At 44.3% G+C, this 26,865-nt stretch overlaps 1 protein-coding gene across 1 annotated transcript; it reads left to right on the top strand.

Moving 5' to 3' along the window:
• GCLC (glutamate-cysteine ligase catalytic subunit) lies at window positions 1-23,851 on the top strand. Its single transcript, XM_078855972.1, has 16 exons — window positions 1-970; window positions 4,581-4,693; window positions 5,925-6,107; window positions 8,574-8,687; window positions 9,609-9,667; window positions 10,692-10,828; window positions 11,303-11,377; window positions 12,401-12,517; window positions 14,243-14,381; window positions 15,473-15,585; window positions 16,594-16,686; window positions 17,566-17,670; window positions 18,238-18,319; window positions 18,463-18,566; window positions 19,166-19,286; window positions 19,629-23,851. The coding sequence occupies exons 1-16, from the start codon at window positions 821-823 to the stop codon at window positions 19,817-19,819; spliced, it is 1,896 nt and encodes a 631-aa protein (XP_078712098.1). The 5' UTR covers window positions 1-820; the 3' UTR covers window positions 19,820-23,851.
• Window positions 23,852-26,865: the final 3,014 nt, after the last annotated feature.

Genomic DNA, 26,865 nt, shown 5'->3' on the forward strand with positions numbered 1-26,865 from the left:
GGTCGCTGTGTGTGTAATACACAAGCACGTAGGATATATATTTTTGTTTAAATAATATACACATGAAGCTAGACAGACATGTACGCATAGACACGCTCATAATTTAGATAAAAACATACATTAAAACATTACATGCGTTGATATATTGAGACGAATTAGACTGCTTTTAATACCTTGTAGAGTACATTTACATTGCATTAACACATGCAGACCAGGCGTTTATGCAATACTTTGTGGATGTGTAAAACTGTACACTGTTAATTGGTATATCCATACACATTGGTAATAATAAGAGGTGCATTAAAACATCGATTAAATAATTTAAGTGAACGTATAGGGGGGATTTGTTAGCTGATTAAAACAACCACACAGTTATACACATTTGAGCTGATGCTATTAGATCCGTGTTTCAGCATACAGGACATTGGAAGACTGCTTGCTGAAACTAAAGTAGATAAGTGCTGGAAACGGTAATCTTGCTGTTTATAAACTAATGTTGGCCGCTGGGATATCGGAATACTCTACTCACCACTGATACTAAAAGGGGCAGTGTTAGACCGTGTAATAGTCTAACACCGCTGGTAATGAGATAAACTGTACACCTCGTACACCAATTGACCGTAGGTTGTAGCTGCGCAATCGAACCACTGCTGCCGATCGGAGTAAGCTGGCTAGCATCGCATCTATCCCTGCTGGCGGTGGGGTGTAGTGCAGTGTATTCCCAAAGACGAGCAGTACAGCAGCAGATAGAGCCCTGCTCAGGGGCTAGGTAGTTGGGTGCAGGCGATACCTTCGTGAGCGCTTGTGCCCTGGGCTAGCAATGGGGCTGTTGTCCCAGGGCTCCCCGCTCAGCTGGGCCGACACCAAGAAGCATGCGGACCACGTGCGGGAACACGGAGTGCGACAATTCATCAACATCTACAACCGGCTCAAGGAGCGTCAGGGAGACGTGCTCAAGTGGGGTGACGAGGTGGGTCCCGTGTGTTGTCATCGGCAGCGGCAATCGTCGGTGGTAGTCGTAGTGTCGATATCACCCCCGGGTGACCTCCCCGGCGCGCTAGCCGGGTGGAAGGTGACCCGGCGCGGCAGGCCGGTCAGGCAAGGGAGGGATGTGCGGGTTTGTGTATAGGCCGCGGGCGCCTCGTTTGGATGGAGATGAATGGAGCCGGGGGGAGGAAGGGCATTGGGAGGTGGGAGAGTTTGAGACGTCAACGACGACGACGTTGTACGTGGAGAAGTGACAGCGAGGCGGTGGGGGAGAGACTCTGAGCGAGAGAGAGAGACTGAGAGAATGTGACGGAGATGGACAGATAGCGTGAGACGAACGTGGGTGGCGGGCGAGGAGGATGTTGAGACTGGCTGGAGAGACGAGGGGGACGGACGGGGAGAGATTGGAGTGAGACGAACAGCGATATTACAGGGAGCGGCAGAGATGCGGTAACAGACGAAGCAGGTGTGCTCGTACCCGCAGACAGTGACGGGAAGACGGGTGCGAGACACGGAAAAGATGGGTTAGATATGCCGAGTGAGAGACCGATCGATATAGGTTCGTACAGAGACGAAAGCAGACAAAAAGATGGGCAAATATTTAGTTGGGGGGGGGGGGGTGGTGGTGGTGTTGTACTCTAAAGAAGTGGTGATGCTGTCACGTTACTCACGTTGCACGTGTGAAACTGAGGCCAGCCACGTGCCAAGCGAATGAAGTTTCAGTACCGTGGATGTTGTTGGGGCTGTCGAACGCGACTAGTCAATGAGTCGTGGGTGGGTGGCGATTGAGCTGCGTCTGCGTGTGCCCACAACGTCCTTTGAACGTGACCTGACCGTCCGCAGTCTCTTGTAGCCAGCCAGCAAAACTTGTGTTTGAATGCGCTCACCGTACCGCGTGGGGCGATATGAATGGTTCCTGTAGGTTAAACAACTCACCTCTCCCCACCCACAATGTCGCCCCTGGGTGGCCTAGGTGGCCCCCACCCCTGGGTGGCCCCCCATTCACCCCCCACCCACGTAACCCCCCATTCACCCCCCACCCACGTAACCCCCCACCCACGTAACCCCCCATTCACCCCCACCCACGTCACCCCCCACCCACGTCACCCCCCATTCACCCCCCACCCACGTCACCCCCCACCCACGTCACCCCCCAGTCACCCCCACCCACGTCACCCCCCACCCACGTAACCCCCCATTCACCCCCCACCCACGTCATCCCCCACCCACGTCACCCCCCAGTCACCCCCACCCACGTAACCCCCCACCCACGTAACCCCCCAGTCACCCCCCACCCACGTAACCCCCCAGTCACCCCCACCCACGTAACCCCCCAGTCACCCCCCACCCACGTAACCCCCCACCCACGTAACCCCCCAGTCACCCTCACCCATGTAACCCCCCAGTCACCCCCACCCACGTAACCCCCCATTCACCCCCCACCCACGTCACCCCCCAGTCACCCCCCACCCACGTCACCCCCCAGTCACCCCCACCCACGTAACCCCCCACCCACGTAACCCCCCAGTCACCCCCCACCCACGTAACCCCCCACCCACGTAACCCCCCACCCACGTAACCCCCCAGTCACCCCCACCCATGTAACCCCCCAGTCACCCCCCACCCACGTAACCCCCCATTCACCCCCCACCCACGTCACCCCCCAGTCACCCCCCACCCACGTCACCCCCCAGTCACCCCCACCCACGTAACCCCCCACCCACGTAACCCCCCAGTCACCCCCCACCCACGTAACCCCCCAGTCACCCCCCACCCACGTAACCCCCCAGTCACCTCCCACCCACGTAACCCCCCAGTCACCCCCCACCCACGTAACCCCCCAGTCACCCCCACCCACGTAACCCCCCAGTCACCCCCCACCCACGTCACCCCCCACCCACGTAACCCCCCAGTCACCCCCCCACCCACGTTTGTGGTTAATTGCTCTCAATCGCGACGACTGGCTTAGTTGTAAACCTCACGGCATGTGCACATTACTGTCAACGCAGTCCTTGAACACGTGCTGCAATTGTTGGGATTTACCTGCTAGAATAAAATAGTTTAGATTTGCGTGTGTTTATATATTTTTAAAGTGATTTGTTTACCTTTTCTATACTTTGATATGAATTAGTAATTGGCACCTTTGTCAGTGACGCACACAAACCACCCATTAATTTAGAAACGCACAGCGTTAAACGTGTGGTTGAAGGTCATCACCTGTTGACAGGTTGGTCACAGTTAAGCTTAAATCGTGTTCAGTTGAAACATTATCTTATACCTACGTGACTTTACCGAAAGAACCAAGGAGTATGGATTCCTGCAGTCACGAAAGCTTCAAATCAAGATTGAAACAAATAGCCGTATAATAAGCCACCGACAATATCTGGCTACTTATTTGCAAAGTGCTTCTGCGGCCAAAAGCAGGTGTAAGAAAATTACGTTTTGTTTAAAATGCATTACGCAATCAGAATTACGTGTACTAGTCCATATCACGTTTGCATAACTTGACAGGTTTTCTGAGTGATGTACAGCTTCTCAATGACTTAACCACCACCACCTTATCGTGTTTATGAATTTTGAGTGTTTTCATTTCTGCTTTCATACAATCCTACACTGACAAGCCTGGTGAAGTATGTGGTCAAACAACCCGGTCAATGACGCGGCATGGGGAAGCCTTCATCCAGTAATGTACCGTCATGTTTACATTGCTGTTTTAATCACGTAGGTTGACTGGAAATTGCCTTTTTACATTTCTTTATTACGGTAATCAATCGGTGCTTACATTTGCCATGCTTGTTTTAGTTTGCTAGCTGGCTTTCCATATCCTGGTCGTTTCTAACTATGCAATAATGTACATCAATGTATGGTATGCAGTTACTTTATTGCCAGTGTACTATAGGGCACGTAGAAATTCAGTTTTTATTACCCAATATAATTTGCGGGTTACTAGAGATGAAAAAAAAGTTGTAATCCACAGGACAGTATTAGCAAATACTGCATGCTACAGTCGAATAGTGTAGACCTCGACATTGGCGTTGCTTGGCACAATTGTAACACAATACATTTTTGTTTTACAGCGATGACAATGTGGCCTTCGTGTCCGTAGCATTCTGAATATTGGATCTGAGTAAGCGGAGGAAAATAAATCAACATTGTTTCACTTGATTCCTGAAAATACCATAAATATTAATGCCCTTGCCTTGGCATGTTTTAATTAATATTTAATTGGCATTGTCAGAAAAAAGTACTGTATACGTACAAATGCGTATCATACGGATGGAATGCTTATGAGAGAAAACAAAAATAAAGGTATTCAATTACTGGGCATAATGGTAATGCAAGGTGCTAAATATCTATAGAAAATGATCAATTTGGTTCTCTCAAAATCCCCAACAGATGGAAAGTGCCCTTCATACATTCTGTATGTTGCAGGCTATATCTAAAGTGTGTTTGCACATATTCATTGAAAGAACACTTACCTTGCTGTTCACCATCGTTTTGAGATCCCGTTAATTCTCACACCTTTAATGCGAATGCGCTAATTGTCTTTTTCCCCTCTTCACCGCCGTCCCCCTTGCGTGTGTACGTTTCAGGTGGAGTACATTCTCGTGGCGTTTGACCACAGTGCTCAGAGGGCACGCGTTTTGCTAAAAGGGGAAGACGTAGTGGAAACTCTGCAAGCCCTTGGCGAGAATGTTAATCCGAAGTGAGTTTCTTACCCTTTGCTATGTGAAAGGGTGATTTCGTCAGTGATTGTTTTTACGCAATTAACGTGTTAAAACATGCAAGGTGGCCAGCTTTTAAGTCGAATTTCGAAACCGCTGACCCTTCTTTCAACCTTTTTTTCACACTGTGTGTATTCGAAATCGAAGTCTAATTCTGACTCCAATGCGCAGCATACCAAGTACATTCTATGGGTCTTTCGGTAAAGCCACGTAGATAGAAAAATAATTTTAAAAAATCACGACGTTTCCATAGCAACACACGCAATCGTCTTCACCTGAAGACGATTGCTTGTGTTGCTTTACCGAAAGACCCATAGAATATGTATTCCTGCAGTCACGAAAGCTTTAAGTCAAGATTCATACCAAGTACATTACACTGTTCAATACGCGGTAATAAAAGCGTATAAGTAGTTATGTTGCTAATGAACAATTAAGTTGTAGTACTTTAATTTATACACATTTTTCATTGAAACGTGCATTCTGAACATGTGTTGCTTTAAATATTTAAAACATTTGGAGTGTACATAATAGCATTGGCTAATGATTATTAACATGTCTATATTTAGATAAGAAATACTGTGAATGCAAGTGTATTATAAACTGTAAGAAGATACACTATCTGTTTTATTCAATGTTAATAGCTGTTTTTCTGCTTTTCCAACTTCATTTGGATCAAGCGTGTGATGATTGCATCGGTTCGGGTGCTCCGATTGTCTGCATGTGCTTCCATTCTGTGCCTCTTCTGTAGTCGCATCCAATGCCCTCCTATCTCATTCCACCGCATCCTTCCATCCTCACCGCGCAGTGTCCTGCTCCCTTCTGCGCCGGCATCTCTGCGAATCCAACCGCTGCCATTGTGGAAGTGAACTGATGTGTAAATACTCTTAGTTCTTTCGGTAAAGTCACGTAGGTAAAAAATTTAATTAAAATTAATAAAAATAAAACAATAAAAATCACGACGTTTCGGAGGCAACACAAGTCTCCGTCATCAGGTGGGACCGTCACAGCCAGATTTCCTGCATCTGTGACGGTCCCACCTGATGACGGAGATTTGTGTTGCCTCCGAAACGTCGTGATTTTTATTGTTTTATTTTTATAAATTTTAATTTCATTTTTTACCTACGTGACTTTACCGAAAGAACTAAGAGTATGAATCCTTGCAGTCACGAAAGCTTCAAATCTAGAACTGATGTGTAAATGTTCCCGCGTTAGCCACCCGTCGCTGTGGCGGCCCGAGTACGGCAGCTACATGGTGGAAGGCACCCCGGGGCAGCCGTACGGATGCACCATGGCCGACTTCAACACCGTCGAATCGAACATGAGGCTACGCCGCAAGGAGGTGCTCGCACAGCTGCGGGGCAATGAGACCATCTTCTCCATCACCACCTTCCCCAGGTTAGCGTCGGTGTCATCCGAGTGGCAGTGCTGAGACGAGGGACAGTAATAAATTATGTATGTTATTTGGTGATGCTGCTGCGTTTTGGCAGGGGTGTACAAGCACAACGTGAACACATTTGTCAATCTTTACTTGAAGCTTTCGTGACTGCAGCAATTACTCTTTGGTTCTTTCGGTAAAGTCGCGTAGAAAGAAAAGAAAATAAATACGACGTTTCGATTGCAACACAAGCAGCCGTCATCAGGTATGAATGAATGCAAGCTCTCCGTGACTTTGCAATCGAAACGTCGTATTCTATTATTTCTTTTCTTTTCTTTCTACGTGACTTTACCAAAAGAACCAAAGAGTACATTTGTCAATAGCACTGCCTTCAAAGGAACAGTTTATGCAGCAATACCTCGATATACGAAGTAGATGCGTTCCTCGCGCTTCGTTCGTACATTGAAACTTCGTGAATAAATATTGAAATGCATGTAAAATTGGTACTACGAGAATGCATTCCCAGCCTTCGTAACTTACTATTTCATACTATAAACACGTAACTTATCATTCGTTTTGTAAATGAAAGACAATTTATATTTAACAAAATATATTTAATATTGTACAGTACTAAAAATAAATAAACTTACATAAATGCAGTGAAGAAACATGATTTTCTTATTATTTATATAGTACTGGAGATCGATTTATTAATTTCAGTGTCTTTATTGTTTTACTAAAATTTTTTTGCTTTCTGTGTAAAACTATAAATAATCAAACGTTTGTTCTAACGAAACGTTGTTTTTTTAATGTATGTACATCGATGTATTACTGTAATAAGAAGAGCCATTGCCTGACACATTGCCAATCATCCATAACGTAGGTTTTTTGGGTTGTATCGCGTAAATATAGATGTGTCGTTAAACCCACAACAAACCCGACACAGCCAATTGGTAAGGTTCGTCACGTAAACAGAACGAGCCAATTCGTCACTAGTACACAAGCATACCGGTGTGTTGGAGCGTAAACCCACAATATCTACAATTCGTGTACGACGTTTCGACAGTAATTGCAACTGGCATCCTCAGGCGACAGCCAGATTTGTGGAGAAATGCTCCTGTTTCGTTCTTAAATTGAGGGATAAATGTGATGTCACTTGAGCCAATCGGGTGTGAAGGCCAGAGGGGGTGGGGGGGGGGGTTAACGAGTGCATAAATTACAATGGGTATCCATTACCGGTTGGGTTATTCGTCGGGTAATGAGCGTACATTATGCATGCACGTTATGCAAGCACATTGTGACTGTACAGCCTGATGTTTTTTACATGTTGTCTGCTCACAGTTAATCACCATCGACATAGGCATGCAGTTAAACAATGTTACCTGATGATTCGCTTCCAAACAGCACTAACACATAGCCTGTAATTATCCAAACGGTTACAATTTTTTTTTATTTCTCAAAATGTCAATATATTCTATAGTCTTGGCAAGTAGTAACCAGTTTGCACAGAACTTCAACATCAAAATTAATGGAGAGTCCTTGTTGGCACGCGTTGCTCTGCCGCTGTCGACAGCTTTATTTGGGATTGTTTAATATTCCTTTGGTGTTCTTTTATTCTCATGCTGATCATTCGTCCTGTCTGACCAACATAGCATTTGTAGCAAGTGCAATTCATCTGGTACACACCTTATCTTGATGGCTTCGGTAATACATCTTTAGTACCAGAGATTAGTTTCTGTGTTTTATGTCCCGTGCCAAATCTGACTCGGATATTTTGTTTTTCTAAAAATCTGGCTAGTTCATCAGTTGTTCCCACAATGTACGGCATTTGAATAGTTTTAATTGATTGGTCAACTACAACATGGGACATATATGGCAATAAAACAGGTGTTAAGACGTTAAAACACCAAACGGAAACCTTTTGCAAGGAATCATGTCTGCATTAACCACACGCACTTTTGGTGAACATGCAAACAAAAGCATGCTCTGATAATATATGCATTGTTTTTTAAGCGTATTGATCTACACCAGAGACGGCCTTCTTTAGGGCCTAGTCTCACCAGTAATCAGACCAGAGAACGCCAAAAGGCTAGGCCCTAAAGAAGACTATCTGGTGTAGGCCAAAAAGGATAAAATCTGTTCTTCTATTATGCTTGGTCAGTTTCAACGCTTGCTCTGTTTGATTTGGTTTTGGCATTCAATGCCCTGTTAATTTGTGCATCATTGTAACCGTCCAATCGCCATCTGACACTTTCTTAGCCAAATTGACTTGTATACCTTTTATGGTTTTTAAAGGTATATAGTAGGCAATGTGGCCCTTCTTCCACAGTGAGTCTAAGGCCTTAAAAGGTATATACTTTTTTACTGCCCTGTTAGTGTCTGTCTTCGTCGCACAACGCATATAAAAATGAACCTTTGAGCCAACCCTATGCGCCAAAAATGTGTGTTTTCAAGTTCAGATTGCAGTGTATTTTGTGTCGGTGCAGACTTGGCTGTCCTGGATTCACGGTGCCCGAGTTTGAGCCCAAGCAAGATGAAGCGGGGGCTTCCAAGTCCCTCTTTTTCCCTGACCAAGCCATCAACAAGCATCCCAGGTTTAGGTAAGGATTGTGACCGATTTCCCGGGTGATGAGTCAGTCTTCCAACATTTAAATAATTTAGACGCATAAATTTCGATTTAAAGCTTTCGTGACTGCAGGGATTCATCTTCTTGGTTCTTTCGGGAAAGTCACGTAGAAGGGAAATAATAAAATAATAAAAATTAAACATAATAAAATACAATTCTCACGACGTTTCGGCCACAACGCAAGCAGCCGTCCTCGGGTGAAGACCAGGTCTGTCGGAAAGACAGCGTCTGAATGATTCTGAATGATTCAGACGCTGTCTTTCCGACAGACCTGTTATTCAACTGAGGATTGGCTGCTTGCGTTGTGGCCGAAACGTCGTGAGAATTGTATTATATTATGTTTTATTTTTATTATTTCTCTTCTACGTGACTTTACCGAAAGAACCAAGAAAATTTCGACGCACTTAATTTGCATGTTTATACGTTTTTATTGGGATGCTGATGTGGTGTAATGGTCGGCACACTGGACTTGCAAACCAGGGGTCACTGGTTGATCCTCCTCGCGCTGCCGTTGAAACAATCAGCTGGTTTATCAAATTCCCTCCCCCACCAATGTTCATCCAGCAGTATAAAAGGTTACGCCATAGTCAGTTGATCAGCATGTGGTTGGCCAAGTATGAATACTGCCACCTCTTTCAAGACGTCCATCCAGCATGGACGAGTATTCTAGTCACCCTTACTCTAAGGGCTCTCCCTCTAGTGCAGGCCTGTCTGCATGCAGTGGCATGAGGAGGGTGTTGCAGGGCTGCACCTTTATCCTTTTTTTGACATTTTACGTAACATTTAATCCTTCCAAGAATGTGCCTCCTGTGAATAATTTAGCCTTATTTTAATCGCTTGCAGTGCTATTTATGGTAATAAGACTTTGTCCTTTTCTAAATTCTGTGCTCAACAGTACGCTGACAAGAAACATTCGACACAGACGTGGAGAAAAAGTTGTGATAAATGTCCCAAGTAGGTATTTAAGGTATTTTATTCTCCAACAGACTGAAAATTATTGAAGTAACCTTTAATGTCAAAAAGTGATTTCACGATTGAATAATGTGGCCGTTCGAATTCTAAATATAGGAATGAATCCATAACGTTAAAATGCTAAATGTGTCAAGTACATGATTTTTTGGAACCGTGGTGAATGGCCTGTATGGCAAAGTGGTCTGAAACTTTTCCTTGTAACTCTTGGCTGAAAGTGTTCTGCGAGTCTGGCAGCTAAGTGTTATGGGTTATTTTAGTATACAAAGCATTAGTTTGTTTTTATCCCAAGTGGAATGGAGTGAGGAAAACGCAAACCTCAGAAAGCTGAACAGTAATAATTAATTATCCAATAGCACACGTACAGATCTTTACATAAAGCGCCACTATAAAGTACTGAAAATGTAAGTTAAAATATCTATCACCCTTTTTCTCCATGTATTAAAGGTGTTATTGATTTGTAAAAAAAAAAAAATTCAAGCGAAGCCAGCCCAACCTCTCTCGTGAATGTAACAATGAAACTCGAAAGAGAAAAACAATCTGCATGGGTTGCGCTTGTGAATAGTTGTGAATGGGCCAACATATCTCTCATTGCAATCTAATGGAAAAAATGTCAGCATCTTGCACGACAGCATCTTGCACGACATTTTTTTCCCGTGAACTTCACTCATTGATTCTTCCACCGTTGTTAAGGACTTTCTTTCATCTCAACCATACTGTCTTCAACCACCACACTGCAGGTCGCAACACATCTTTCTGCCTCATCCCTCCCGTCATCTTTATCGCAAAGTTCTTTTCACCTTGTTCAATTCAAGAAATATTAATTATCTCTTACACCTTCTTAATAGTGCTGTTGTTGGCCGCTTGGCATGTTGCTCCTTTTTGGGCTGTGTTGAGCAACTGATATAAAAAATTGTCATAATGATATGAGCGTAATTCACTGTTTCAGGTGCGCAGTTCGTGCCGAGGGATCTTCCTAATCGGTCTTTGTTCGGTCTTTTAATGGCAGTTTTCAAGGACAAAAAGACTCCATCGCCGTTTGTTGACCACTTCCCAAACGATGATGGCGAAGCGGCGCGTGCGGCCAAACCTAACCACATCTACATGGACGCGATGGGCTTCGGCATGGGCAACTGTTGTCTGCAGGTACCACTGTCTCGTCCACCTGTGGTTGAAACTAACTCCTGGCAGATGCACCATTTAAATCTTGGGTTAGATCTGATCTGTTTGGCATTCCACGGCTATCACGACGGCGTTTATAACATGTTGCGCAACACTAAATATTTTCCGACGGAGACGCGTGCCTATTGCTGACGTTACTTTACGGGCAACTGCAAATGCACCTTGGCGGAGTAGTTCAAGTCACTTTTACTGTCAAATGGCACCTTTTTAGAGGTCCGTCACCGTTAACAGTCTTGAGAGCGCGTGTGTATGCATTTTCCTTGGAATGAGGTCAGGGTTTGTCTATTCGGCCTATCTCTCATTGCCCAAAACTGTACGGTTTGGAATTGCTGAATTCATACACGTGTCGTCGTTGTTGAATTAATGTTTTGTTTTAGATTTTGAAGTAGCAGCAAAGTAGGCTTAAACCGTACTCATGTTTTACTTTAATCTTCCCAGGTAACATTCCAGGCATGCAGCATAGCAGAAGCGAGGTATTTGTATGATCAGCTGGCACCTCTCTGCCCCATCATGGTGAGTGATGTATAATATTATGTAACCGTTCATATACCTACAGCTATCAATTATTCAATGAAGTCACCTAGAGACAATTACTGTTTCCATTACAAAGCACGTACAGCCCTATTGTTAATCCACTGCTAGATAAGGGTCTTCAAGTCAATGTGGATTATTGAAGGCGGGAGCATAGACATTTGCGCATAGTACAGTACAATGATGGATTTTGTGCACTACCCTCTTATGGCAATATCGGCAGCCTACAACACCTGTTATATGCATACTGGTCACCCATCTAAAGCACTATTCCAGACTCTAACCTGCTTTTATGAAGAGCTCTTGAGATGGGACGTATTACGGGTGATTTCATCAGACAACAAGTGTGAGACCTCATTTATTTTAACCGACATTTTCGAAACTCTACTCTTTTCCAAAATCATTGTTTATTTTTAGCAGCCGCTTCCGTTATCGTACCGATCCATTCTCTGTACAGTAGCTTTCCAATGATGATGATGTATAAATGGATAAAATCTATCGCATGTAGCATATGTTGACTGAAAACATGTTTGCAGTTGGGATGGCATTTAGTTGGCAATATATGTAACTTATACGTTTTTTATTTTGTTTGTGAGGAGTATAGATTTTATCAGAAGGACATGAAAATAAATATATATTGGAATCTGTAAACCACACTTGTTTGAATCGAAGAGATTTAGTAGAAACATGGTTAACAACATACCTAGCATCATTTAGCTCTTATACTATTTAAACCCATCTTGTTCACATTCAGATACATCTAGAACGAAAGACATGATGTGTGGCAGAAAATAATACGTTTCTCGTGGTTGGACTCTGAGATTATCTATGGCTCTGTGAGATGTCCTATGGCTCTGTGAGATGATCTCCTCCTCTGTGAGATGATCTCCTCCTCTGTGAGATGATCTCCTCCTCTGTGAGATGATCTATGGCTCGTGGGAGTGTCTGCCGTACCGCCTCTGCTCCCTGTGTTTGTTTAGCAATTCTCACCCCAATCCCACACAGATGGCTCTCAGCGCTGCTGCCCCGTTCTATCGGGGCTATGTGTCGGATGTCGACTGCCGGTGGGGCGTCATCTCGGCCTCGGTTGATGACCGCACGCGAGAGGAGAGAGGCCTGGAGGTGTGACGCAATGCGCCATCTTAATTTCATTGATAATTAAAGTGGCGTTCATTTTGTTTCTCCAGGAGGCCCTCATAGGCTTTCAAAACTATTATCGAGGGTCTGGAAAATATGTTTTTATGCTCCATGTTTCCCCATTCTTACAATAATCTTGCTGTTGGCATCACGAGGCGAAGAATCAATTTGGAACTCTCACATAGCAGTGCATTGCTCCATGTGTTGTTGGCCCACTGAAGGAGATAAATGGAGCTGCTTAGATCTCTTTAGTGACCTTTGTCCACGCACAAGGTGGTGCAGCCCTGCGACATGAAAATGTTCTGGGTGTGGCAGTCGAACAGACTGTTTAAAACAGTCGGCGCTAGAATTTTACGAAACGTAGTACAAACCGAAATTTTATGAAATGTTTTTTTTTTACCACAGTCACTGGTAACCAGGCTGAGGTCAGTAGCTCGCTACACATTAAGAATCTTGTTTAATCATGGGCGGTGGCTCTATGAACACGGGATGCTCGGCAGCGAGAGCTCAGTAATGTGACCCCTTCACCAACGCAGTGCCCTCCTTAAAAATTATCATAGTTTTACATTTTGCAGAAATTGGATGTGAAAAAAAATCCCCAGCTAGAGATCACACTCAAAAAATAAGTATGTTAACATCATAAATGATTTGTCTAGAAAGCACCAAATAGCGTGCGATCTATTTTCTCTAGTTTAAGGTAATTTTTCCGTTGAATTATTCTGCACAGTTCCTGGTAATGGATGCTAAGGCCTTGCAAAATGTGGTTGTGGTTCCATTGCGTTTTTAAGACGTGTCTGACCAGTGTGAAAGAGCCTAAGATACCCGAAACAAGGGGCTCTATAGGGCAGTCTCGAGTGGAGGTCCCTCTGCTAGCAGTGACGTGAGCAAGTCCTTGCAGTCTGCCCCATTGACTTCTTTTTACCTTTAGGACGTTGTATAAAAAGTGATTTATGGCCAGTAACATACAATGGCGTTATCTTGGGATACGGTGGGGGGGGGGAACGATCTTTTTTTAAGTAAACTAGGGTTCACCTAAGGTGGTTTATGCATCTCAACCCTTGGTATTTTATTAGGAACCTTTTAAGATGAAGGCTCCATATCGTTAACTGTAACGAAAATGATACAGTGCTGTCTACCCTGATGTTAAATGCCACAGATTTGTAATTGTTGCAGTTGACTCGCATTGTTGTTGAAGCTTCTTTGGCAGCGCTTGTGTTTCATTAACAATTTTATGAACCCTCGTATCTTATTGATACGGAACTCCCTACCCCAATATGAGCCTCTCGAATGTATGTGGTGAGACGCCTTGTATCAATGCGCAGTCTTCAATCAAACTTTACTGATATCGCACAGTCTTTACCTTGGGAATGTCACCACTGGCAAATAACTCAAACCGTTGAAACGTTTTAAAGCCGAACGCATTTGGACCGTTTATTTGTGGAAACAAGGCTTTTAACGACCTTTAAAATGTGTATTCAGGAAGTATATGTCACTCGTTGCAGTCGGTTTTAAAAGCTTTATGGGGAATTCTTTCCCATTGTCGAAAGCTTTTTAAACGTTTGAAAGTTGTTACGGGCATTATTACGTTTGAAAGTGCAGCATTGTCAAACGCTTTAATGGTACAAAAATGGCAGCGTACGTGCAACATCAAAGTCGGTGGGGACAGTTCGACGATCGCGCTCGCCTTGTTGATTTTTTATTGTTTTCCAGCCCCTAAATACGTGCAAGTTCCGCATCAGCAAATCGCGTTACGACTCCATCGACAGCTACCTCTCCCAGTGCGGCGCGAAGTACAACGACATCGAGCTGACCAAGGATGAGGCTGTTTACCAGCAGCTGCTGGATGCTGGTAAGACTTGGCAAAGCAATAGTGGAGCTGCACCAGGACCATAACTTAAACACTGATTGCCTTTTGCAATCGGATTGTGCTGCGATTCAACAGCAGCAGGTGAAGCATGTTGCTGGTTTTGCAGTGAGGTACAGTGGTTTAATGTTTGTTTTTTTCCCCTGAAATTCGAATGCAATCGCTTGAGACGCACCTGAGATTTACAATGCAGCAGAAGCTAAGGAGATTTGCTTCGCGAATATAAGGGCTGTTACATTTAACTTCTTTTTTACACCATGAATCTTTGTTGCGTAAAATAGTCTTAAGTAATACATCATTCCGCTTACAGGTTGTGAAAATGTCCAAGAAGTTTGTTTTAACTGCCCATTCTCTGCAGTGAGTTTCCATTTGTTAACATTGCATTTCAAACGATTAAAAGTCTCCAACTTGTACAATATCAACATGAAGATTCCAAAGTAAGCACTTCGCACAAGCGTTTGGAGCAGTATTCTGCCACATTACCTACATTATATATATACAACTACCACTAAAAGTTATGCATAGATTCCTTAAGGCTTTACAATACTCCTTTGTCCGAGGAAGCATTTAATTTGTCACGAAAAAATGGACATTCCGTGTCATAAACCAGACTGTCACGCGGCGCATGACACCAAGAGATGACTCGACATATAATGACGTCATCGGGATGGGAGGCCTGTGCACATGGCATTTCGGTGGTGGGATGTTAACTACCTCACCTGGTATGCAGGAGGTCGTGGGTTCGATCCCAACCCTTGACACCTGCTGTATATTTGGGAGTTTGCTTGTTCTCCCTGTGGTCGCGTGAATTTCTGTCCGGGTCCTTCGTGAGGAGGAATCGAACTCGGGTCGCCGGGTGCGTAGCGCAGCGCGCTAACCGCTACGCTACCGCTCCCCACTTACATACACAGACTGACAGCTAATGCATGAACGCTTTGCAACCTTAGTCGAAACGCATTCAAATGGATGCTTGTATCATCGCTGTGACTTGCTGCAAGGAAAATAAAGTAAAGGTGAAGCATTGTGTGTGTTGTGGACTCACTCCTTCATTAATTCTCTCTCTGTGTTGCCGACAGGCATCGACCACCTGCTCGCTCAGCACATTGCCCACCTGTTCATCCGGGATCCCCTCACCCTGTTTGAGGAGAAGATTTACCTCGATGATGAGCACGAGTCTGACCACTTTGAGGTACCGCTGCCCTGACCAGCTCATTGTAACTACTTATATACTGCTTAAAGTCGGATGCTGAGTTATCGCATTAAGTTATCCTCCTACGATAAAAAGTAATCTCTACATCGAGTTTCCTGGCTGGCTGCTGGCTGGGTTCCTCTCCACCCCAAACAGTAACTCGGTTGTTGTTCGTGGCTGCTTGCCGTTTCTACCTAAACTAGCTGGGTAACTGGCTAAATGGGATTGTACGTTGAGCCAACATTGAGTTGAATTTAAACGGCGGAAGAAGTTCAGAAGACGTTTAATAAATAACAGATTGCGATACCGAAGAGGTAGTGAGTAACGAATACAAAAGCTTGACACGATTTCTTTAAAATTTCTCAACTTAAATTTTTTTGCTCTTATTAATGTCATTCTTTCTTTCGCCAGAATATTCTTTAAGTCCTAGAGAATAGATATTTTTTAACCTCGATACATCTTACCTTGCCATTTTACTACGTAAAACAGCGGAAGAGCGTGAACGTGACGGCTCTCATTTTTCCGTTGCAGATCAACTTATTCTCTCCTAGCGATAATAATAATATGCTCCTGCTAAGTCCATTGGCGGGTGAAAGCCTCACAATGCCATGTTGGTTGGGAGGGGTTCTTTGACCAGTGTGTGGGTCGGTTAAGGGGGTGGTGAGAGGGGGGGGGGGGGCACCTAACACCAGTTCGGATATCATCCACCGCTGGTGTTATCGGTTTTGTGGCGCAGTGCATTAATCATTATACCACCACTCTAGCCCATCGCAATAAATGACCGAGTTTACGTAATCCACCTGGCTTTCAGTTGTTGGTGGCGAATGATTGCAAAGTCTACACGTTAACGGGGACCGAGTTCTTGTGGAAAACACTGAACTAAACCTGCCGTGGGATAATGATGGGGATAATTTTTTTACGTATAGGAATGTCATAAAGAATTGCACATTAAACACGCTGACGGATTTTGGTTTGTGATCTAAGCCAATTTCATCGTATGTGTTGCAGAACATTCAGTCGACAAACTGGCAGACCATGCGATTCAAGCCACCGCCACCAAACTCTACAATTGGGTGGCGTGTGGAGTTCCGACCATCGGAGGTAAATTACTCTCACTCGAGTACCTTCTCATTTCGTGTATGCGGAGCGGCAGTGCAGCGGTCGGCACGCTGCGCTACGAACCCGCCGACCCGAGTTCGATTCCCGCTCACGGCCAACTTTGGTGACAATTATCTGAAGCGGCCCTGGGCGGTTCCCCCTTGGTTGGCTCGGCCTCAATTGTGTACCTCGTGCGGTGCGGTGTGTAAACATCGCCACTGGGGGAACGAAGGCGGTCGAACGTGGTGCTGGCCACCCACCCCTTCGTTTGTCGTCTTGGCCTTCATTGGTGCTCTCGATCAGCACTTTCCCCAAAAGTATGTCGAGGCTAAAAGAGGGATCTTTGTCCTTTATAACCAGGGCAATCTTGGATTAATCGCAATTCTTTTGATGCTTTGTAATTGCAGTCGTGCTTATGTGAGTAACGTATATCCGATAACAACATTTGTGCAGCATTTAAATCATCGTAAGATTAAGTTTACTTATTATTTGAATTTTTTTTTACGCATTCATTCTAAGCTTGAAAGCGTTTATGCATTAGATATGTCCATCTCTATCATAACAATGGCAAAGGTGATCCCAAATGAGAAAATCTGTTGTAAAATGTTTTCTTGTTCTTGAAAACGCACCAGTTTCATCAGAATTCCCCAAAAGTTGAAAATTCTTTGCAATTACACAAATTAATGTTGCCCTGTCAGCTTCCTTACCGCTGATTAAATACGCCGGAAGACAAAACTCTTGTTGGAAAGCGTTCTATAATCCACGCGTGTGCAATTCGTACACACGCGATTTTTCCCAAATCTGTTTTAATAAAGCTGCGTGATCAATGCACGAAGATAAACACAGTGCGGGGGGGGGGGGGGGGGGGTGTTTTTAACACAGGCACAACTCACGGACTTTGAAAACTCGGCCTACGTGGTGTTTGTGGTGCTGCTCACGCGCGTTATTCTATCCTACAACCTCAACTTCCTCATCCCACTCTCGAAGGTGATGTCTGCCCTGTCCCATTGACTCCTGTCGCCGGTGAAAGTGAATTGTTAGTTGAGCGTTGCCTAGATCTTTCGTCGTTCCTGAGATGCCGGGTGCCGGTTGGTGTGAAAAATTCAAATTTTCCTTTCAACGGGCGAATTGCACGAGGTGTCCAAATACCTATTTTGAGAATTCTATACTGTACAAGATAAAATTCAAACAACCTTAATGTTCACTATTTAAACGTCATGATTGCTGTGTTATGTACGTCAGCAAACTAGAATAATCAACAAGCCAGCATTAGCAATATGTCAACAATAAATCATCAGCAGTTTGCATGCAATGATTTTAAACTGCTTTAAGACAACCGACTGCACGTTAAATGTATGTTGTCTTCCTCCCATATTAAGGAAATAATATTTCCCGATAAATGTGCATACCTGAGAAACTACATTAAATAAAATGGCGTGAGAAAGTGCCATTTTAAGCATCCCAGACGTTTGCAATGATTCAAACGCGAGGAACTAATGATGTCTCCTAAATGTAGCCGTGGCACCGAGTGAAACTGGTCCTTCTGTGAAACAGGTCGATGAAAATATGAAGAAGGCACAGAAGAGGGATGCAGTACGCCAGGAAATGTTTTACTTCAGAAAGGACATTGGGGCAGGCAAGTGTGAATCATTCTCGTCAAATACCTGTCGAGCACATGTTTCTCTCAATGTATCATCCTAATGTTTTGATGGATTTTTATGTCATTGAAGCTTTGAGTTTTTCCTTTTTTTCCCCCCCCCTCCATTTATTACCATCCAGTGTGTAACCCAGCACTGGACAGCTGTCCACCCTGTGCCAACGGAACAGATTCCCAGGATGAGTCGTATATACTCATGAGTGTCGACACGATCATCAACGGAAAGGTGAGAGGGTTCGTAGATGACCGACTGAGAACAACAGTTCTGTTTCGTCGGAACGCAACGTTCGCTTAACACAACATTCTTTTGAGCATTAATGCCGTTAACCCCTGTGAAAATGACGTACCAATGTTCTCTGTTTAACAACTTATTTGTCGATGATGCTTCTAGCACAACCAGTGGTGCCACAATACACAAACTCGACACGTTCCTCTAACACTGTGGCCATTAAAGGAAAAATATATAATAGGAGACGTTTCGGGCAATGACCCTTCCTCACAACGCATACACTTATGCAAAAGGACAATTGCCTGAAACGTTTCCTATTTTATATGTTTTTTTACGGCCACCATGTTATTGGCAAATGAGCTGAGTTTGTGTTTCTACAATGTTCTCTGTGAAAGCTGCTAAAAGTATTAACTTAAAACCTCCTAACATAGCATGACCTTGTGCGTTTCACAAAAGCATGTAATGTACTGTAGCGTAGTTTTATCTGCTATGCACTTTGAACGGATGCCGTGCTTGGGTAAATAATTAAATCTGGAGCCAAGTGCCATATGGTGCGGTGTTACTTTGCGCGCGCGCGTGTGTGTGCGTGTGTGCAGGAGGGGGTTTTCCCTGGCCTCATCCCCATCATCAACAGCTACCTCGAGAATATGGAAGTGGATGTGGAGACACGATGCAGCATTTACAACTACCTAAGGCTTATCCGCAAGCGGGCATCAGGCAAGTTTACGTTAGCAGCATCTCTCTTCTTTGTGTATGCAGCCTGCAAGACTTAGTCTCAGCACACATGGCTATCGATTAACTGCAAGGCAATTGGACAATTGTAAATAATTTATCTTCTCATATTCAAGGAATCCTGGGTGACGGGGTTAATGCCATTTTTATTTGACGAAAGCAGTTGCCGTAATTCTGTTTCCTCATTGCAGGCGGAAAGGGAAAGGTAGGAGAGGGGGGGGGCGGTGGTGCTCATAACGGATGAGCTATATTGAGTGCCATTTACTGTGCGGGAATGCAATGTCACTAACGGTCGCCGCTTCCATTGGGTGCTCTGCTCCCCCGCAGGCGAGCTGATGACGATGGCGCGGTGGCTGCGCGAGTTTGTGGGCGCTCACCCCGAGTACAGGCACGACAGCGTCATCACCGATCGCATTAACTATGACCTGCTTGTACATTGCGACGACATTGCGCGCGGAAAGGCGGACTGTCCGGAGCTCTTTGACAAGCCCATTCACAAGCCTCCTGAGCACAGCTAAAGGTGTTTCTCATGCTGCAGGCCAGTGAATCTGAACTGTGTAAATGCCAAAAGCCCCTTTCCTCTCTCATTAAGTGTCAAACTAACCCTGTGTGTAATTATGACCAAGCTTGTTTTGTCATCTATTGAAATTGTATTTACAACGCCGATATAAACAACGCAGGGAAAAACACGAGTAAATATTTGTTGATGCCATCGTACATTATTATTATTTCACCTCTAAGGTCTTACAGTTTAAAATAGAAATGGGAGGGATGATGTGGCAAGTTGCAACTACTTTTTTTTACGAGCAGATCATGTTGCTACTTTTAAAGCACCATCACCCATTGTTGTTTTGAACTGGCCTGGTTGAAACTATGTACGCATTTTTACGCTGAACCCATTTGCGACTGACACAATTCTATTCTTCCTTACACCTCGATTGCCTATGGAAAAAAATCGTCTGTTGTTTGCTCACAGTAGCTCTGACTTTGCTCAGGTCTGCGGAAACATACGCTACTTGTTTTATCTATGCCACTCGCAACAGAAGCACAGTGTGATTGTTCTTGCCATGGCAAGTTTACTGATTGATGGCAATTGAACATGAATTAGCACTTTTGTTGGTTCATTCCTGATTATGACCAATATTCTGGCAATGTACATCTGATCCATTGACTGCCTCCCACCACGTATGATGCGTGCTGTCAACTGTAGCGGCCGAACTGCAGCAGAATGTCTGCTTATCCCACTAATTGGTAAAATAATTGCATTTACACTTGAGGGGGGGGGGAGGCTGAGTTTTTTTTCTGATTAAACAAGTGGAAAGTGTATAATGTCTTTTAGTGAATCTATGGCAGGGTTTATGTAAAATATATCATTTGAAATACAGTGCTGTCCGTTTGATCATGCCCAATGTGTGTTTTTTTTATCATAAAATACTATAGTTTCAAGGAACATGTAAAAAAAAGACTAAGTCACTAAATGATGACATTTTAATGTTTATGGTAATAGGTGACAGTTGGCGGAGGTCAGAACATTCTGAGCTGGCACCGCTAAGATGCTGGCTTCTAATGTGTGCAACCACCGCTGATAAAACTGCGATAATCAAAGTGTGTCGTGGGTTGATCATCTCAGTCCAGTCACCAGTAACTGCAAAAATAAAACATGAAACTGTGGTTCGGCACTTAATGTGGATATATTACAGCTCTGACAACAATATATGTTGTCATGAGTTGCTATTGCTCGTGACAGGACGAGTAAGAATGTGCTGCCCCCCCCTGACTTGTGTGCAACAGAGGTGACTTGAATTGTGACGTCAGAGGTAGCTCTGATATCCGCTTACGTGGGTCTTGCATACAAAGGAGTGCACTGTAACATAACGCCGATAGCGCACTTGGGATAATATTGAGTTAACAGAATTTATAAAAATAACTTATTGTACGTGGTTGTATTTTTCCCCCACTTAGAAAAGTAATTTGCATCTAAGCTCGGAATACAGGCGTTGTCATTGGGGTTTTGAATTATGTTGATCACAGCCCTAAGTTTGGTTCTACCTGTGAGTATAAACTGTTATTCCTCCTACTGCTCATGGAATATGGATGGGGTGCATCATGTTGCCAGCTTGTTTTTCCGTGTTCGCTATCACCATGGGCTGCAGATAAAGGGAAACTGACATCTTTCCTACCATTAACATTGAAAGCGTTGTACTTGTTGATGTTTGCTTACAAAAGGCCATGGTTAGGTTTTTTCATTATTACCACTCCCATTTGCTGCCTTAGTATTACTATGGTGGCCACCTTGTCCTGTCGTAAGCTTGTTAGCTATACGAAAAACTAAATCAGCAGTTAGCATTGTTAGAATGTTTTAATAAAAAAAAGTACCTCGCTGTCGAATGTATCTTTTGCGGGATTTTTTAATCCATTAAAATTCTAAATGCATAGAGTACACTTTCATTTTCTATTTTATGTTGGGAAAGAAAATACAGTTTAGCGAAATCCCACAGTGAGTGAGTAATTGTGAAATTAATTGCTCAAGTAGAGTAGCAGGTCGCATATCTGACTTGCTCGGGGTCCAAAATACAGTCGGGCCACGTGAATTCACATCCATAAAATGAGTTGCACCCTTCACGCATAGCTCGCTGAACAAGAATGTTGTGCAAACAGCGTTAAACATGGTCAAATCCTGCACCGTGCTTCAGAAGTGAGCGTGCACATACTGTTCGATTAAGAATACACAACTGGATGGGAACGGAGCAGATTTGTGAACGTCTATATTTAATAATGACAAGTGTCCACAATTATCAATTGCATGTGGCCGGTTACTTGGTCAAGACGGATGTGCGATGTACTGCACATAATTTTTGTCGTTAACGTTTTAAAATGTAGTTTTTTTCCCAAACGAAGGCAACGGAAAACAACGCGCATTTGGCCATTGGTGGGTATACCCTTTGACTTGCAATATTAGTCGCGATAAAAGCAATGCATTTTCTACGAATGCTTCGAAAGATTCACGGTGCAAGTGTGGGCCCGACATTGTTCAGTCTGTCGGCTGACTGCATACAATCACGAGTTGTGGCGTTTATTTTACAAGGACCATATAGAAGAGCATGTCATGGGCTTATTATATGGTGTAGTTTGTTTGACTTTGTACATATTCAAGTTGTAGACAGCTGCTCTGATAAGTTTGCCGATGTTAATTTTTTATAAAGATGTAAATTAATTCTGGATTTAGTCGGGTTTTCATGAACTTGTGTGATCCTGAGTTTGACTGATAACATGTCGATTAATAACATTGCAACCTCTGTGGAATTGTCCAAAATCTGCATGTCCTTTGGATGCTTAATTGTGCAAGCAACTGTAATGTGGTTTAATTATGACTGCTTGCTTACAGTTTTGCCTTGTAAATTTAGCAAAACTACAACTGATGCTAAAACACTGTAAACATTCGTCAGATGCACCACTTTGAAGACGAGTTGAAGTCATGAGCTTTGCCAAAATATTAATCTCCCAACATTCCTCGTTACGAAATGTGTGAACAGGTTAACGGACGTGAATTTTCACTTTGTCTTTTTTTTTACCTACATGAGTCGCTCACGTGCATATTACCCCCCCCCCCCCCACATTATTTCAGTCCGGACCTGTCAAATTCTCAATTTGTGTGAGATTAAGATGTTCAGACTCTTTCGTGTTGTTGTTGTTGTTGTGCCCTGGTTGTCCTACGCCTAATAGTTTTCCTCAAATAATACTTTGTGGCATGTGATTTAAAATTGCACTGAAAGATACGTAGCTGCTTTGAATCAAACAGTTGTAATGTTACCATAGTTGTAGGGGAGGGGGGGGTGGGTGGTGGGCTGAAATTAGGTTACTTTAAAAAAATTCCCACAGTTTTGCTTATTTTCTTTGTGGTGTAAATTGTGCAATTAGTAAAATCCAGACCTGTTGTGATAACCGAGAGACGATACTAAGAGTTGATTTCAAAATTATGAATATTGAATGCTGCAGAAAAATAAATAACCCCCTAAAATGTTTATACTCATGCTATTCTGCTTATTGCTGCTTTGTTGGCGAATGTTCCTGGATTCATACTTTATTTTCTTCCCCCCATTGTTACACGAACCAGCATAAAGTGCGCGCTCACATCGCAGATGCTTTTCCACTGGCGATTTGCCTTGCCGAGCCGGAACCAAACTGATGTCCTGGCCTCGCAATACAACCGAATTGGACTCTGGGCCAAGCAGAGCCAAGATGCACGGCCAATGACGACGCCGTTCGTCATTGTGCGATCCTGAGTGACTGATAACATATCGATCAATAACATTGCAACCTCTGTGGAATTGTCCAAAATCGGTCATGACACACTTTGAGGACCACGGCATCACCCGCGTGCATTTTAACTTGTTTATTGTGATGTCGGTGGCACGGCTTTGCTTTCGCAGTGGGGAAAACAGTCCGCCGCATCTGCCCCGCACAGCCGCCCAGCGCAACCTCATTCGTACAATCTTGATTTGAAGCTTTCGTGACTGCAGGAATCCATACTCTTTGGTTATTTCGGTAAAGTCACGTAGGTATAAAATAAAATAGATCACGACGTTTCGGGCGCAACACAAGCGTCCGTCATCAGGTGCTTGTGTTGCGCCCAAAACGTCGTGATCTATTTTATTTAATACCTACGTGACTTTGCCGAAAGAACCAAAGAGTTCATTCGGACGGTGGAAACGACGATGTCGGTATCAAATTTTGTAGCAAGTTTTCACGTAATGCCATGAAATGCTCTCGTGCCAGTGTGGGAGGGTGGCTTGTGCGGCTGCTGGTTATTTCTACGTTACCAGCATTGTTCAAAAGAAGTGACTGCTGACTGACGGGCCCCACCATTAGTGGGGGGGGGTGGGGGGGGGTACGAGACGAGTCTTTGCAACTCCTCTCCCTACAGATTCTTATCCAAGCGTGGGACCAGCTTTTCGTCCTAATCGCATAGCTTCATGGGATTAAATTCATGAAATATTAACGGGGGCGCACCGTTTCCGTCGTGTTTGTCTAGGTTAAAGGGGGGAGGGGGGCTAAGGTTTGGCGGGGGTGGGGGTTGTGGTTATGTTTGCTGGCTGTGTTTGAGTGACGGGAATTGATTTGGGCCGATATCTCGTGGCGATCTTGTGTTAACTTTATTGCAGCACACACTGCAGTGTTGACACGTATGTACGTTGAACTTTATTTTGCACCGTACGTAGCCAACCCTGCTAATAGGGGGTGCGAACCTAGACTGAGATGTCTATGCTTGGTCTGTATAAAAGGTATAAAACCCTATTAGGGGTCATGGGTTGGGTGTTGAAGCTTTAGGGTAGGTGTTCAGGACATTGGTAATTAAGACTGATTTTTTTTCTCCCCAATATCTGTGGTTGACGGTAGTCGCATCGGTGTTAAAATAAAGACGTTCTTGTATATTTTTTGCAGTATCGGTGGCAGATTTTGACTGCGTACTGCTACATTGTGGTTCATGTAGCAAATTTAACATTCTTGCAAAGTAACATTCTCGTACAGATCTTTTATTGTATTTGTATTCGAGATACAAAACTGTTTAATGTCATGAAAAATAAGAATATGTTTTACCCTTTCTGGCAATAAAACAGGTGTAAAGATGTTCAATTAACAAATAGAAACATGTTGCAAGGAATCATGTCTGCATTACCCACAGGTACCTGTGGTGAACGTGCAAACAAAAACATGCTCTGCTAATATTTGAGGCATTGTTTTTTTAACGGATTGGCCTACACCAGAGAGACAGTCTTCTTTAGGGCAGAGTCTCACCGGGGTCAGACCAGACAACGCCAAAAGTCGAGGCGCTAAAGAAGGCTGCCTCTGGTGTAGACCAATCGGTTTCAAGGACATTGCACATGTTATCAGAGCATGTTCTTGTTTGCTTGTTCACCACAGGTACGTGTAGTTAATGCAGACATGATTCCTTGCAATATGTTTCTATTTGGTAATTGAAAATCTTAACACCAGTTTTATTGCCAGAAAGGGTAAAACCTATTCAGATTTTTGGTAAAAAAAGGTCCTTTTTTGAAGGTTTAATTTTCAGCAGGAGGCGCAGTCCCCCCAGAGGTGAGAGACGTGGCGGGGGGTGTGAGCTGTGTGAGACGGTGGTGCCCCCTCCCACCCGCCCGCCTGTGTGTCCGTGCGCTGTTGATGTCACGAGTGGTGGGGAGCGGTGGTGTAGCGGTTAGCGCGCTGCGCTCCGAAGCTGAAAACCCGGGTTCGATTCTCGCTCACGGCCACCAACACCACCAGTGACGATTATCTGAACCGGTTCTGGGCCTCCCCTCGGTCGACTCGGCCTCAAATGAGTACCTGGTGTGGTGTGTAGTAAAACATCTCACTGGAGAGACAAAGGCGGCCGGGCGTGGTGCTGGCCACCCACCCCCTCGTGTGCCGTTCTGCCCTTCATAGTTGTTCGCTAACAGCACTTGCCCCAACAGTCTGTTAAAGGCTACACGGGGGTCTTTGTGAGTGGTGTTTAAGTCCTCGATGCAAATCCCTATCATTCGGGGCAGTGGGGGGTGGTGGTCTGCTCCCGCGGTGTGATGGGCATCACGTTGGACAAGCGATCCAGATAACCTCCCTGCGTTGCAGTAGACATTCCCCGACCCTCTCTGCACGCAGCGGGTCTTTGAATGGGTAAACGTGAAGCAGAGAGAGTTGGTGGATATGCAGGTTACGTGCGGGCGGGGGTAAAGTGTGAGTACTGCCACCTGTAACAAGACTTCTCGCCAACGTGGAAGTACCAAATACCTGCGTCTCGTGGAGGCCTCTAGCAGTGGAGTGAGCAAGTACTCTAATTATTTTTGACAACAAAACAATGCCCGCGTGCTCAGACATGCAACCATCATTTCACTGGTGGAGATTTGCGATTCTGCCACTCATTCGTAGTTAATCTGCATTTAAAACAAAAACTACTTTATTATATTGAGACATTGTCATTTCTCCCCGAAATTTTCGGTGGATTCGACGCGAGTATGTTGGAATTTCTTTCCCACCGTACGTAGCCAAGCTCGCTGATCGGAGGTGCGGGGTGGAGTGGGGGACAACAAAACGTACCTAACGACAACAACAAACCAGATCACTCTGTGTGATGTGCTGGGTGCAACAACACTCATCCGGGTCGTCGACCGGGCCCTATCGGGCTGAAATAAATATCTGGCTTTAAGTCGAGACTATAAGATATTTAATACCTGATAACCCAAGCGGGTGACCCGTATTCTTGTACAGGGAAATTGTGGTTTCAGGTCCATACGGCGTACAGCCGTTTCAATACAGGCAAAACTAAATGTCTGTGTTTCTCCCTTGTGATGGGACTTTATAGGATGAACGCTGAGATGTATATGGGCACGGGGTGAGCAATGAGGTCTGAATTGGTCTAATAAGGTAGGGCAATGATAAGGGGTTAACAGGTGTATATATTCTTTACGACCAGCATGATACTCTGCCAGAACACCTACAAGCCTCGGCATTAGCCGACCCCTGTTCTCTCATGATTATTTCCCCAATCAGTTCCTTTTTAAGAGGGTGGTTACAT

This window comes from Lampetra fluviatilis, chromosome 4, assembly GCF_964198595.1.
Source record: "Lampetra fluviatilis chromosome 4, kcLamFluv1.1, whole genome shotgun sequence".
Lineage (NCBI taxonomy): Eukaryota > Metazoa > Chordata > Hyperoartia > Petromyzontiformes > Petromyzontidae > Lampetra > Lampetra fluviatilis.

Bases quoted from the DNA above. Each gene is read 5' to 3' on its own strand.
- GCLC (XM_078855972.1), top strand. From the start codon at position 821: ATGGGGCTGTTGTCCCAGGGCTCCCCGCTCAGCTGGGCCGACACCAAG. The intron at 9,668-10,691 runs GTAGGTATTTAA...TTTTAATGGCAG, and splicing joins AGTTGTGATAAATGTCCCAA to TTTTCAAGGACAAAAAGACT. The intron at 18,567-19,165 runs GTGAGAGGGTTC...GCGTGTGTGCAG, and splicing joins ACACGATCATCAACGGAAAG to GAGGGGGTTTTCCCTGGCCT.